Here is a 14,625-nt window from a genome sequence, read left to right as displayed (position 1 = left end):
CTTTGTTGTGAATTTAAAGGGCACATTAATATCCTTAAGTCAGTTTTTCACAATATTGAACATGTGAGTAATTGGTAATTTGCCAGACGCCAGTTTAATGTATGAATTGCTTCTAATAGACTCGTACTTCAAAGCCGGAAAATCTATTGTCCTTTTAAAGGACAATACTTTAAACTTTGGACAGAATTTCGCCACGACAAAAATAAAAACTTTTGCATGAGATTGCGATGTAGTGTATTTTCATTTAGTTCGGAATGTGAGGTTTTATTAAATAAATCTTCATTCTAATAAATCTAAGCGCCCGCAGTAACTAGAAAACCCTTACCTTAATTGCCTTAGAGGGCTGACATTTAACATGATGGGAGACGGTGGCAGTTTGGTTCATCTTTCAGCACTTTGAACTAAGAAAACCGCAGCTCCAGACAGGAAAAAACCACTCTAGGGAAAGAGCATCACCACGTTTGATGTTGGAATGACTGGGCAGCACCTCCGCAGCTCTGTTGATTATCCCCTTTGCTTTAAAGTCTTGCTTCCTTTCACTTAGTTGACTGTAAAGTGGCGATGTTTGTACTGTAGTTTAATGGGCTGAGTTCACTTCTGACAGTCCCTGCAGCTCTGCCACGGTGTGTGTGTAACATAACGTCGAAGACTGCACAGCGAGCACCCCACCTCCACGCAAAATGCGATTGGTGCACTGCCCACTCTTGCATTCACTGTAGAAATCCACATAGAGCAAACAGATCTGAAAACGCAGTGCTGGGATGCTACGTACAGTAGGCTGTGCAATTCCTTATTGCAGACCACGGTTTTGGAGTGCATTGCGTTTTTAGGAATGAGAAAAAAAACAGGTTTGCAATATTGAACTCCAGTACTGGAGTGTTTGAGTTATGTGGTCACTTTTTATCTTCAATTCTATACTGTATATCGCACAAGAAATACAGTAATTGCTTGATTTGCGGATTCAACTATTAGTCACCGAGTCGCACTAAGTATGATTATATCACACAGAGGGTGAAAAGAAAAAGAAAGTCACTAAACTATTTGTTCACTGTTGAACAGTGTGTAGTGATGGTGTTTTTGTCATTGTTTTGTTGTGGCCTTTTGCGGTTGTATCAGGTTATGTGCATTATTTATTTCGAATTATGATTCCTGAAGAAATTCATCATTTTAAAGTGTTCCCTTACCTGTGACCACAGAGTTAAATGGAGGTATTTTCTCATGAATATTTTCCATGCACGTGAATTGACTTGTATTTTCTATAAAATATTATTGCTGAACACCAGATGGAGTGATACTATGCTATAAAAATCTTTATCATCTCCCAGTTTAATAGCTAGAATGGTACAGATATTGTAGCACTTGTAGGGAAGCAGTCAATACTGTGTGCCTCATCGTGGCATTTCTTCAATTGGTTTCAAGCTTATTTAAATACCGGTGTAAATTAAGTGATTTTTTTTCTTATTTCTAATCTGTTTAAAAATACCAAAATAGGAAAAAAGCAAAACAACATCTTACCCCACCCCACCTGATCAGCAGTGGTGTCCTTTCCAACATTCCCAGCTATCCCTTCCCCCCAGCAGGACAGCTCCAAACAGTACCAATCACGTCACTCAGCATATCATCTAATGAGGTGTGATGGGTGGGGGGTGCAGAGCCACCTGTTACAGTTCCAGCATCCTGCCACCAGAGGGCATCTCAACCTCTGGTGTCTAGCTCTTCCATTCAGAACGGGCGTAGATCAAACAGACATTAGCCAATCCCGGTTTGCCTAGTGTCATTACATCACCACACTCCCCTCCCCAAGCCTACTTAAACCCTGCTCTGGCTCCAAACCTTGCTCAGTATTGTTCTTAAATTCTTGAGCTCTTCACTTCATTCTTTGCTGTATCTGCCCTGGACTTCTTGCTGGATTTTGGTCTGTCTCTTGACCTTGATTTTTGGATCATGTTTTTGATGCTTTACACTTAATCTGTCTCCTAGTTTCTTGAACTTTTGCTCGCCTAAAGTCCCCAGTCCCAGATTTCTCCAATTTTACTGGTTTCTGATTCCTTTTTGTTCTTCATGCCTACTGGGCTGGCGACCAGCCTAACACCACCTAATATGGGGTCGCTGAAGTGTTTGGCAAGTCGATCAGACACAACCAGACCAGTTTTTTCTCCATTGCTAATTTTAATGGCAGTAGTGAGGACTTGGGGAAACTGATTCTATGCACTGATAGAGCATACAAATAATCAAAAAGGCCAAAGATTTTGGGATATTGTCTGCACATAATATACCATTTAATATATCGCTGACACATTTAGTTCTGGGTATTCCTAAGAAAACAGGGGAAAAGGTCATAAGCTGGCTTGATCTATTGTTTCAAAGATGAAAATGGACATCCCTGAGAAGTTCCTCTAGAAACATGCACATTAGATAATGCTATTGCTCATGAAGGGCTGGCACATGAAGTTTTAACTGTATCGGTGAAACCTGGTCTCAAACCCATATGATGTAAAACTAACTTTTTCCGTAAATATTCCCTCTTGTGCTGGTCAAAAGCCTTCTAGTGAACCAATAAACAGCGCAGGGTGAAGCACTGTTTGCATGAACATTACTAGATGCCCCCTTTGATAAACCACGTCTGAATAGAATGCACTGATTTGGCCAAAACGTCTTCCAATTGACATAATGGCACTTTAGCATAATCCTGATCACCTTAAGCAAGGCACAGAAGCAAAGACTATAGTTTGCATGTAGTGTGCAATCTTTGCTTTCTCCAATGATAGGGATATAACATTAACATTGCCTTGAAACAAACCTTTCTCAAGGGCAAAATGTATCATCTCAAGGTGAAGGGGGCCTAACTGAAGCCAACAAATCAGATAAAGTTCAGAAGGAAAGACATCATGTACCAGGTGGTTTACCCTGTGTTATGTCCTGAAGTGCATCTTTCACCATGGGAAGTGATACAGAAGCCTCTGGTGCACTTGTCTGTGCTGGAGAAAGATTGCTGTAGGTAAGTAAAAGGTTAGCAGAAACCTCACACTTTTCATGATTCAACTGCATTTCTGAACTATAAAATTTAAAATAAAACTACGAAGTGTATCTATTCAGCATCAGACAGTAATGCCCCCCTACCTAATGGCACTGGTATTTGAACTGTGCATGTTGCTGCAGTGTCTGAAAGCTGGTACTGGGCTGACATCCAGTAAAGTAAAATCTCTGCCTAGATCTACCGTATGTATAACATACTCTGTATCTTCTCTAAGTTCTAAATCGTATTATTTTCTTTAAGATGAGCTGTTGAGCAGCTTTGGAAAAGTCACCTTTATCTCCAGTTCAGGAATTTTGCGAAGACAAAAGTTATGCACAGGGCATACTTAACGGCAGAAATTAAAGAATTATTTTTAATGCAGCCTTTGCATTTCATAGGATGCAGGTGGTTGTGAACCACGTCATGGTTAAAATCAAGAAAAGCATTTTTTTCTGGAATCTGCATCTGAATTCTCTCATTCTGTAATAGTGTGGTATTATAATGGCACCAATTATGGGAGAATGTATCTGTTAAAATTTGCAGAGAGTGGCACGGAAAGCATACCACAGAGAAAAAGAGCTTTGAAAATAAAAATACTGTCTGTTCTGGAAACCAAAGTAAATTACTCAGCTGAAGTTTTAAGCATTTAACACAGAAAGATAAGACATTCAATTTCTCAGTGCTACACTGTATGTACCTGAGACTGGGCATTTATCTCCTTCAACTTTGACCTGTCAAGTATACAGTATGATTTAGTGTCACAGTGGCATTAACTGGGACAAAAGAAGTGTTTACCTGAAATGCTGATGTTTAAATATGCTGGTCTCCGTAGTTCCTCATCTCCTGACCCCATTATAGATACAGTATGTAAACACTCTTTAATATTCAGTGAAATTCCCCTTTCATTTGTTCAGTGCAGAAGAAGAGACTACCATATAGAAATAGTTAATATCAAATCTACAGACATCTTTTTGTTTCAAGTGAGGCACCTGTATCATGGGCAACATCCATTGTTTTCCATTGTAAGAAATAAAAACAGCTTGCCTGCTTGGTAGGAGACGTAAGTTCACAACATAGAAACATTCATAGTGGTTTTTAGACACCAAATTAAAATAGGAATAATATCATAAACAAATTTATGCACAGCAACTGCTAAGAGAAATGGAGAGCCAACATAATAATGACAGGAATGAAAGCTTTCATCTTTCTTTGCAACAGGGTACAAACACTGCCTCAAGCCCCCCCCTCTTACCCTAACCCCCCCAAAAAATGAACATGAAGCCCACTAAGGAAAATATGGACCTCAACTGGATACCTCTCCTCTCCTATTAGTGTCCCATGTCCTTATCTGTGACATTTATACTGCCATGGTATGAAGTCAAAACACCATTCCCCATACTCTACGGTCCAATCAAAAAGGGGGTCAGGGACATGCAAATATGCCGTTTACCATGGACAACACCATCAGATAAAAAAAATTAAAAAAATACAAACAAGGCTTGTTTAAAAAAAAACTCTTAGAGAAATGCAAAAGGGTTCAGTAAACGATTTGGATGAAATAATAAATATACAAAAAAGCCAATGTGATCTCAGTTCCCAATAAGAGTTTCTGTATTCCAATAAAAAATCCCTGACACCGACCTAAGCAACTAAAAGTCAGTCTAGCTGTGTGAGTGCGCAGTACACATTTTTTCATAGCACTCTTAAAAAAAGCAATCACAAAACACTTCAACAATCCATAAAACATAACTAAAATAATAAAAGAAAAATAAAAAACAATATACTGTATACAGATGATTAGATATTATCGCAAACACGTTCTGAGAAAAACGTTTTGGTCTAGACACCCAGTGGAGCCGAGTCCTTGGGATGGTGCTGCAGGGATTTAGCACGTACAGTTTTAGCACTAATGCAGGGAATCTTAGAGCACAAAATGCGCTCTGTCTCTTCCCGAGAGCACACAAACAGTTGGCAACCTGCGGTACACCAGAAGCAGCCCAGGGAAGGCTGCTTGGAAGGGAGAGAACAGATAACATATCGCCGAGATATGGTGGAGCTGAGCACTGTAGGGCCCAAAACGCAAGCAGAATGATTGAGCTGGTGTCTGAGTCCATTTAAATCCAGAGCAAGCCGTGAGCACACTGTGGCCATCTCACTCTTGACAGTGGCTCATGCTCCGTTGACTATGAGAACAGAGAGGCTACTTAAGGTAATCCGGCAAGTCAGATTCTTCTGGGGGAACAAGCAGGCAGAGTCCGTTCTTTTTCAAGTTCCCATAGTCCTGAATGACTCGGCAGCATGAAGGTGACGGAAACAGAAGAGAGGACCACAAAATGCAGTGGGCAGCGGGAACTCCACTTCCAAGAATCCATCTCTGTATTCTGATCACATGACCTGCGAGAACATGCTGCTCGCATGCTAATGTGGCTCCCTCTCTGATATTGTCCGTTTTTTTTCTGGAAGAATAACCAGAATAGCACAAACGTTGCTCTTCTCAGGTAAGCAGTGCAGCTTTGCTGGTTCACTGTAACATTGACTGAAAAAAAGATGTTGAAGAATGCCGTAACCGTTCTCAATAAGGCTGGAGAAAAATGGTGGGTTTTGCCATCCTATTTGTATCTCAGTCTGCTTCCAGGCCTTTTGCTGAAAAGTAAGGCCCTTTTTTTCTCCACCTGCACTCTAATGTGTGACCTGCAGCTTTCATAGAGCATAACTGCTCAGTAAACCAAGCAGAGCAATGAGTGGAAGAGATAGACGTTTTCTCTGGGGCTACACAATCAAGATTGTGGACTGAGCACTGATGTAAAAGTCAAGCATATAATCCAAGTTTGGTACTGGACTCACAAATTCTAATAACCGTAAAGTCTAATTTCTTTATATGGTCAAGAAACAGCATTGTGTCATTTGCATATGAGAATTCCCACTCTGCAGCTCTCTCTGCTCTATTATGTCCAGTGTAGCATTTCGTGTTAAACTCTGACTGCTACATACTGTAGAGTAGACGTGCAGTATTTAGCCTGATCGGAGCATGTTAAAGATGTTTGCCTTGTTAAAAATAAAGAGCCTCCTTAGTTACTTTGAAGCATCTATTTACATGTATATTTTGAAGTTAACAGCTTTTATCAGCATGGGCACTGGAAATCTATTCTGAGACACGGCCATTCTGAGTACTGGATTAGTCTTATTTGTAAGCAAAAAAATATATGTTCTAGGGTACTGTATATTCAATTCATTGAACTTGAGCATTCAGCTGCTGGGGTACACATTAGTTAATAATTTAATAATATGGCCTTAAGTTTTTTTTTCAAACCCATATTTTGTTTCTGGGCTACAAATACTGTAGCTGGCCATACAGTACGTGGCTGAAATGGACTAAAGGATTTTTTTGTGGTTTCCTCTACTAAGGCTTGTTCTCTAAAAAAATGTCAAAGAGATTATTTAATATTAGTCATTCATTTTGCCTCTTGAAGTTCTCTCCCCTCAAGTAAGGCCACAATAACAGAAAAAAGGGTAAGAGAAAAGGGCCTTAATGGATTAGATTAAGAAGAACACCTAACGAGTTATTAACAGATAAGTTTCCAGCTGCGTTATTGTTTCATTTGATATATGAGCTATGATCTTAAGCACGAATAATAATGATAAAGTAAAAATTACAGTGAGCACTTTTCAATTCACATTTTCATACAGTAACTCATTTTTCTCTTGAAAGGTCCTTAGTTTTCAGTACAACTTTCCCCGCAGGCTATCTTTAAAATCAGTGACCATCAATTTGCCTCACTGATAAGCAGTCCATTTCTTACTCCTTAAGAGTAGGAGTAAGAGGGGAAAAAGCTCTACGATTACTTTGCTTCTCTTTAAACAGTTATATCTGGATACTTCTGAATTTAATTCTAACTACAAAATAACTGCACCAGTATACTTCTCAGTTTCTGTATCAGTAGTCAATATTCCAAAACAACTATACTGCATTTACATATTCCAATACATTTGCTTAAAAAGTAATTTAAAAACTATTGTAGTTAAGAGGGAATCAGAGGTGTTCTGAAAGAAATTAATATTATCCATAGCATGCACTTTCCATTTTTCCTTGCAAACCTCTTGATTTAGAAAGGATACATGTCCTAATTGTGCTGAGGCACTTCTAGCACTTACCCTATAAACTCCTTCTTTTAGTACCCAGCCACTCTGCCTGCTGTCATTCCTTTTCTTTGTAAATTACAGATTACAGCTTTTCCAATAAACACCTACTGAGTAATTCTCAGACTCAAGAGAGACCGAAAGCACAGCTTGTCACAAGGGTGCGATTAACAATGTGCTGTAAGATTGATGAGGAACTCTGATGAGACCCAATAATCCAAGCCTTAGAAAGAATAAAGAATCTTAAATGTAGCTTATAGCTACGTATACTGTTGCTATCAGAAGCATGTGGCTTTTCATCAAATCTTACAAAATGCCTAATTTCACAGTAAGCGATTCTCAGCAAATGGCTGCCTAGTGACCTTTGCAGGCCATCCATTATTAATAAAAACGACAGGGGAGAGGTGTTGCAGTGGTGTGGGCAGAGATATGTATGGATGCCTTTACCAATTTTCAAAGGTTTAGAATAAAGTTGTCATATCTGCCCCAAAGGCACAGGAATGAAATTCTGCCCTTTTTTCCAATCTGTCTTCTATTAGAAAATTAAAATGTATGTAAGAAATGTTGAAAAGTTCTTGGAAGAACAGTGTGTAATTTCAGACTCCTTGCTAAAGAACATTTGGGAATGTTGCCAGACAACTTTTGAATGACATATCCACACAGAAACATATCCTAGGAACCAGTGACAGACAACCTTAGCAGCCTGTGGGCTCACTGTTGATGGCTCATAGCTTATGGGTATAAAGATACCTTATGAGGGGCTCCCTCCAGGGTTTTTAAAAGCTTGAAGTCACTGTGAATTATGGATGAATGTTAATTAGCACTTGCCCTTTGGGAATTGAGAACTACAGAGAGATAGATGGCAAACTTTTTGCCAGTATGCACAACACTTTCTGGTGGGCAAACATTACTGTAAAAAATACTTCCACTGCTTAAAAAGTGCTTTGTGTACTTAGCAGCGCTTTAACTGCTAATATGTGTAGTTTAGCCTCACAGAGAATTTCTCGTCAGCGGTGACACAGCCGAGAGACTCCAAATCATCACCAGAACTGTTCAGGGTGCCTGAGTGCAAGTTCAGCCTCCAGTGCAGCTACACTCATGCTCCAAAACAAACTTTACAAATATTACAAGGCATTCAGTGTTTCCAAAATATTAGTACTACACTCACGTCAACTGAAATGTTGAAATAAAGTATTTGTTTCAATTTGTTTTAAGGAGACAGATCTCACGTGTTTTCGGTATTAGTCTACAGGTTTATCATTCAGTTGTTCACCTGTTTTGAGATTCAAATGATTTCTTTTCATGTTGTTCCCGCACTTTGGCTTCTCTATAATCGATGTTAATGAGACGATTTTGCAATGAAGACATTTTGAAAAAAAATGAGAATGGTACAGTACAGTATGTTATTTCTTTGAGACGAATTCCCAGGATTCTCATACTTTCACCTTTACTATAATAAAAAGCATATGTACGTATATTTGAGAATAATAATAAAGTACTAATACAATGCTTGTTTTGTATAGGCGTTATTATAAGCAATATATTTACTGTATCCGAATATTTTTCGATGTGGTCTTTACATCTATCATGTTAATTGATTTTAAGCACGGCCACTTCATGAAGAAAGCACTTATAAGCTCTTACACAATTAACTGCTGTTTCCTCTTAGTGTTCCCTTTCCAATTATATCACGTTAACCATCAATTCAAAGCATTTGTGGATAAACACAAATCCTTTACACTAACAAGATATTTTGACAAGATGGTAAACTGCCAATAATATTTTTTTCAGTCAAAAGGTGGATCAGTTTACTAGCCCATCATTAATAACAGAAACAAGAACATTAGGATGTTATTTTTTTTGTGTGTCACGCCAAAAAACAGCCTGAATACAACTTATATTTCACAAAATATGCAGGTTCTAATGACATTAAATGTGAATTGTCAGTGTAAGGGTAGCAAATAAAACATTTAATCTTAAAGGGCCCTAGAAGTCCATACAATATATGAAACAAGCTGCAACTACAGTATCATTATTCCAAAAAGCATTGTCATTTCCTCATAGTATCTTTAACCGGTACATTTTTAAGAAAAGGACTCATTGACTTACTATTTAAAAAAAAAATATTTTCAGAGCTCCTTCTATTCTTGGTTCGTATTTTCCTGAAAAAAAAACACCAAAACAGCTATTAGTATATGCTACTGAACCTTTAATCTATCTACCTTTTGAACCCTTTATAATTACCTTTCTGGATGACTGGACCATTCGAAGTTGGCTTTATTCATCACATGCAAAGGAGGTCAACATTACCCTCCTGGCATGACCAACATACTCTGACTAGGGAGAAATAATCCTACTTTTAGTGGAAACATCTGTGTCACTGTTATGCTGCCTGAGAAAGAATATACTGTACTTACATCTTGAACATGCTGAAATGACTTTCATTTCATTGCTAGAGCAGAGAGACTCAACAGATACTGGGATGCAAGATCTATAAGAGTTTGCTGTGCAGTGACACTTCCACACTAATGAGGGTTAAACAATTCATGACAATAACTGTTGACAGCATTTCCAGGCAGTGTTTTTTGGTTGAGTTGTTTCGTTGGATGATTGGCTGATCATGCAGAGGCACAGAAATAAGAAGAATTAACAAACCCAGTTCATAATGCATATGCTGTAAGCCAATATTTTGATCATCTGAATAAAAGGCAGCCTCTCACTCACCATCCAAAATAAGCAATAGCTAAGCTTAAAGGATACTGTACAGTATATCAAAATTAAAAGTAAGAAAGTTCACACTACCTTCTGTTTTTCAAATTGTGGAACTAAAGGTACTGTATTAAGTGCACAAGATTGGCCTTGGGCTGATCCTTTCTAATTACAGTACATTACATTTTAAAGATTTTAATGCACATCTTAGACTAGTGAGAAGACCTTCACTCCACTAACACACGGTACACAACTTTCCACAATCCAAAAGCATCCCAACGGCTATGCACACAAACTGTCATAGCAGTCATTTTTTGTATTAATACTACTGTATTTCAAATACTAGCAACTTTGTTAATTTCAGTTGTTCTTTATGGATGTCCAGTAAAAGAACTTTCTGATGCTAAACTGTGACAAGAGTGAGGTGAGGCTCCAAACATCAGCATCACGAAGTGGAGCTGAAATCAAACGTTTGGTAGAAGTGAGAAACCTTGGAGTTACTTTTGAGTGAGATGTGCTGATTCAGGTCTTCTTTGCCACAGACCAGGTCCACACACAGGGTTACAGAGGCTTCTTCTACTGCACCATAACCATGGAGTTCACTGCCCAAATCATTAGAGAATCTGTACTGGCTGATTGGTTTACACTTTTGCTTTTAATGTATACGTTGATTTTTCCTCTTCATTTTATTGGGTTAATTTTGTTTTACTTAATTGGGGTTAGTTCCACTCTCATTTCCAATTAACTGGATTTTTTAAAGCAAAATTAGCATAATTACATAAGTTACACTGTACAGCAACTGTAAAACTTCCCACTATGACAACAGCTGTGAAAGTCAAGTTTGCAAAGTTTAGGAAACTTTGTGATTTAAGAAAAAGACATGATCTTGTTGTTTTTGCTGTCAGGAGTCAGGGAGGGACCAATCAGGCAAAAAATGTAGCTCTGAGTAGCTCCGTGTGAGGTCACTGTGACAAATCAACAGAAAAAAAAGATACAGCGGTTCTCAACAAAATACTCAGAAGCTCAACTCAACTTCTACAGTCTGTGCAGGGAATCCAAAGTGCTCTCATTGTAGGTTTCTCCTCATCTGAAATTTGACTTATTTTCAAGTTTCTCCATCTACGAAATACTTCTTAAACAATTCCTTCCAATTTGTTGAAAGATGCCCTACCTTAACACATACACTGTTTTCACTTGTTAAACAGTAATATAATGTACAAAACCAATTCAAATACACTTTGCTAGTTATCTTATCAGATACAGATAATGAAAATTGTTATTTCTTGAGTGAACCAGGACTTTATCCTCTTGTTAAGCATTTTTTTTAAACATGAAACTAGTCTCAAAAAAGAAAGATTTTTTCCACTTCAGTGAGTCTAATGAGTAATATGCCTTTGGGTGTTTTATTTTTAACTGAAGTATGTTGTTTTTATTTTAAAAGGGTTTCGATTTTCATTTAAAAACAATTAAAACACTTTCCTTATTAACATCAACATACTGTACAGTACATCAAATGTTACCATCAATTGATATACAGTACAACAAAAAAGAACAATTTCAATTTCAATTAGGAATCTTTTTTTTTACAATAAAAACTCACTTAAAGTGCTGCGTTTAGAACAAATAACTTTTGTACTGTGGTGACTGGGGGGCAGCTGAGTTTTAGATAATGTTAGCAGTGTTTGCCTTTCTCAGGTAGATTGCCTTACTCAGAAGTTTTGGAATAACGGATATTGTTTGGCGTTACGGCGAGTCTTGCTGAATCGAGGAAGGGTAGAATCCTATGCGGGTTCAGGAGAAAGGGCAGTAACTACAGAGTTACTTAGTAGATTCATTATCCAAAGACGTAGTCAAAGCCAGAAACCAGAAGTCCCTAAACCGAGACCTAGTCCTAAAGCCAAGCAAAACCGTAATCCGGGAAGCCAAGTCCAAAACACGAAAAAGTCCAAAACTGACAAGACACTTGGGATGAAAGGCCAAGGTGCTCAGAAGGTAAACGCAATACTGAGCGTGGGAGAACAGGTTAGTGGTGCTTAAATACATTGGCGAAGCGGTAGAGTGGGTGATTATCGAAGTCTCCGCCTACGTCGTGATTGGGACGCTTGGGCCGTAACAGTTTGGCTACTTTTTTTACAGGTGTCTTTGGATCAGGAGGCAAGTACACATGGTGGTCACAGAAGATCAAAAGGCGTTCCTAATAATGTACATTACTGTAAATTATTAAGATAACTATACTGAAGAATAGACATTCAACAGTGACTGGGCTATGCCTTTTGAGGTTCTATTAATCCAACCTCCATACCAGGGAGGTAAGAGAAGGAATCACCATCATAAAACGCTGTGTTGTGGGAGTGCTCCTCTTTCTAAGTAGACTTGGAATTGGGTCCTGTCCGTGTAATTCGAAGGATGAAAAGAGTATCCAATTCAGACCTTATTATAGCTTGCTATCATGTTTATTCTGATTTCCTGTATTGTGAGATCTTCAGGCTAAAGCATCTCTCCTATTTTAGTGAATCGATGTTAGAAAACAGAAATGGTTCCATTCACTTGTGGGGAATCCAAGTTCTAGACAGGGAGATTTAATCTTGGTTTGGATTGATTTTATTAGGATGCAGGCTCTTTTTGGCCTGTTTATTTGTGGTATATTCGTATTGTGAAGGTAACAATCTGGATTTTCTATGGTATGCAGAAGACAGTGTTCTGCATCTTACTGATTGTACTTGTCTTTCTATAGTGTAACTGTTTGTGTATTATTATTGTTAAATTTGTGTTTGTATTTTCTAAATTTGGGCGGAATTATTACTCTTTTATCAACCTGTACCAGAGAATAAAAGAACGTGCTTGCTATGAAACATTCAGTATTCGATAACTTCAGATAGTGAAAAGATTAAATCTTTATTATTTGCTTGCATAGCAAGCTGGTGTCGGAATATGATTTTTATATTGATTGAATAATTTCCCTGTTTTACGCTTTTATACCATTCTCTGTATCGAAACATGCAAAGCAGTATTTTAAACACATTGCATAGTTACGGTATCAATTAACTGAGAAATTCAGACAGTGCTGTCAAATATTCTTTCAATCTATACTGTGTGTACTGTATATGCTTTAGTAAAGTGCAGTAAATATATATACACCCCCACACACATACTGTATATAAAGTGCAGAGCAATGCTTCTTATGTTCTTTTTCAAATGATTACCATCACATTATACAATAATCATAAATAAATTAGTGCAGTAATCAAAACACTCAATACTCTTAAGATTCGCATATACTCAAAATCAAAAGAATTCTATTTCTACTCATTCTATTAACGCATGAATGTGTTTAGAAAGAGTCTGGATGCAGATGAAGTGTTTTTAGCCTCTTTTTGATTCATCGATCAGTCTGACCATGACCATGAGAGAGTTGGCTGGACAAATCTGTAATGCAGGAACCCGTTTGAAATGTCAGGAGCGGCGCATCCTCAAAGTAATCTGGCAAGGAGGCGAGCACCGAGAAGAACAGGACAGCTCTTCTCAGCACAAGGGCACAAGCAGTGGTCAGGTTTCTACTGAAGCGTGAGAAGATGATAAACTGTGCTATCGGTAATGACTTTACAGAGAGTGTTTCGAGACAAGAGATTGAAAGAGTGCAAACAAGTGTGAATGACCTTTGCACAAAGTAGAAAATTACCATCTCCAAAGCAGACGAGCGGCACCAGAGTTATATCAGCACCACAAAGGGACTGGAGCCCCGGAAGAATTGGAGCAATACCATTAAGCCTCAAGAGATGTATTCATCATTGCGTGTAGCTGACCTCTAGAAAACAGCATTTTAAATACCTTACAAATTCAAAGAAAGCATTAATCAAGACTATGTCGATCAGACTGCCAATGCAAGAGCGTTTTGGTAACTCTCAGGTGTTTGTTTCATTTTACACATGGATCTGGACTCTATTCCTAAATGTGTTTCAAATCACTTCTCAACTGCATCTGAATCCATTTGTAATGCAGAGCAACAAATCACATGCATAGAAATCTCTCAGAACTTCACAAAATTAAACCTATTTCCATCATAGCATCTTGTCATGATCATCTCCATCTCTCATACCTTTATAAATGTAATATATAAATATCACCTTAAATGTTGTCATAAATAAAACATGGAGATAACGTTTCTATCGGACAAATTAACAGAATTTAGGTTACGTCTTATTTTCAAAAGAAACATAAATAAAGATCTGTAAGCAAAATCTTATGTTGTTTTTAATGATATGCTGTCAGAGGAACAGAGATTATTAAAGACGTGTAGCATTAGGAAGAAATATCCCATTTGTAATTTGTTTAAGGAAAAGACAGCATGTGTCTTCAGTTTCAGAGTGAGGATGTAACTACTGTATGCTCTAGGTTGAATGAAAAGTCCAGGTTCAGATAATCTCAGGTGCAGCACAGAAACATGAAGGGGGTCAGCAGACAAGAGAGGTCATTGACCACTGAGGGCTTTTAGTTCAGGAGTTTGAAGTCTGAAATGAAGCTAGCATTGGGAGTGCTTCTGCAAAGGCTAAGACCATGAAAAGATTTTAGGGGTCAAATATTACAAGAATTTGTGACCGGAGGTTCGTACTTTACATGTATAATTCAAACAGTTGTTCGTTTATGTGAAGTTATTTGTCATGCTCCATGAGACTATAAAATGAGCGTCAAGAATATTTAATTAAGAGAATAAATTTTGAAAAGTCACAAAGCAGTTCTAAGGCCATCTGCAATTTCCTGAATAT

General features: G+C 37.9%; 1 protein-coding gene across 1 annotated transcript in view; it reads right to left on the bottom strand.

Moving 5' to 3' along the window:
- LOC102691350 (inactive dipeptidyl peptidase 10) overlaps positions 1–720 on the bottom strand; it is a 214,304-nt gene extending 213,584 nt beyond the window's left edge. Inside the window, exon 1 of the mRNA XM_006636260.3 lies at positions 326–720. Within this exon, the coding sequence (XP_006636323.2) occupies positions 326–385 (60 nt within the window). The 5' untranslated portion in view covers positions 386–720. The remainder of the gene's footprint in view (positions 1–325) is intronic.
- Positions 721–14,625: the final 13,905 nt, after the last annotated feature.

The sequence above is a fragment of the Lepisosteus oculatus genome, chromosome 12 (assembly GCF_040954835.1).
Source record: "Lepisosteus oculatus isolate fLepOcu1 chromosome 12, fLepOcu1.hap2, whole genome shotgun sequence".
NCBI lineage: Eukaryota > Metazoa > Chordata > Actinopteri > Semionotiformes > Lepisosteidae > Lepisosteus > Lepisosteus oculatus.
The sequence above is the reverse complement of the archived record's forward strand: the minus strand, read 5'-3'. Positions and strand labels throughout refer to the sequence as shown.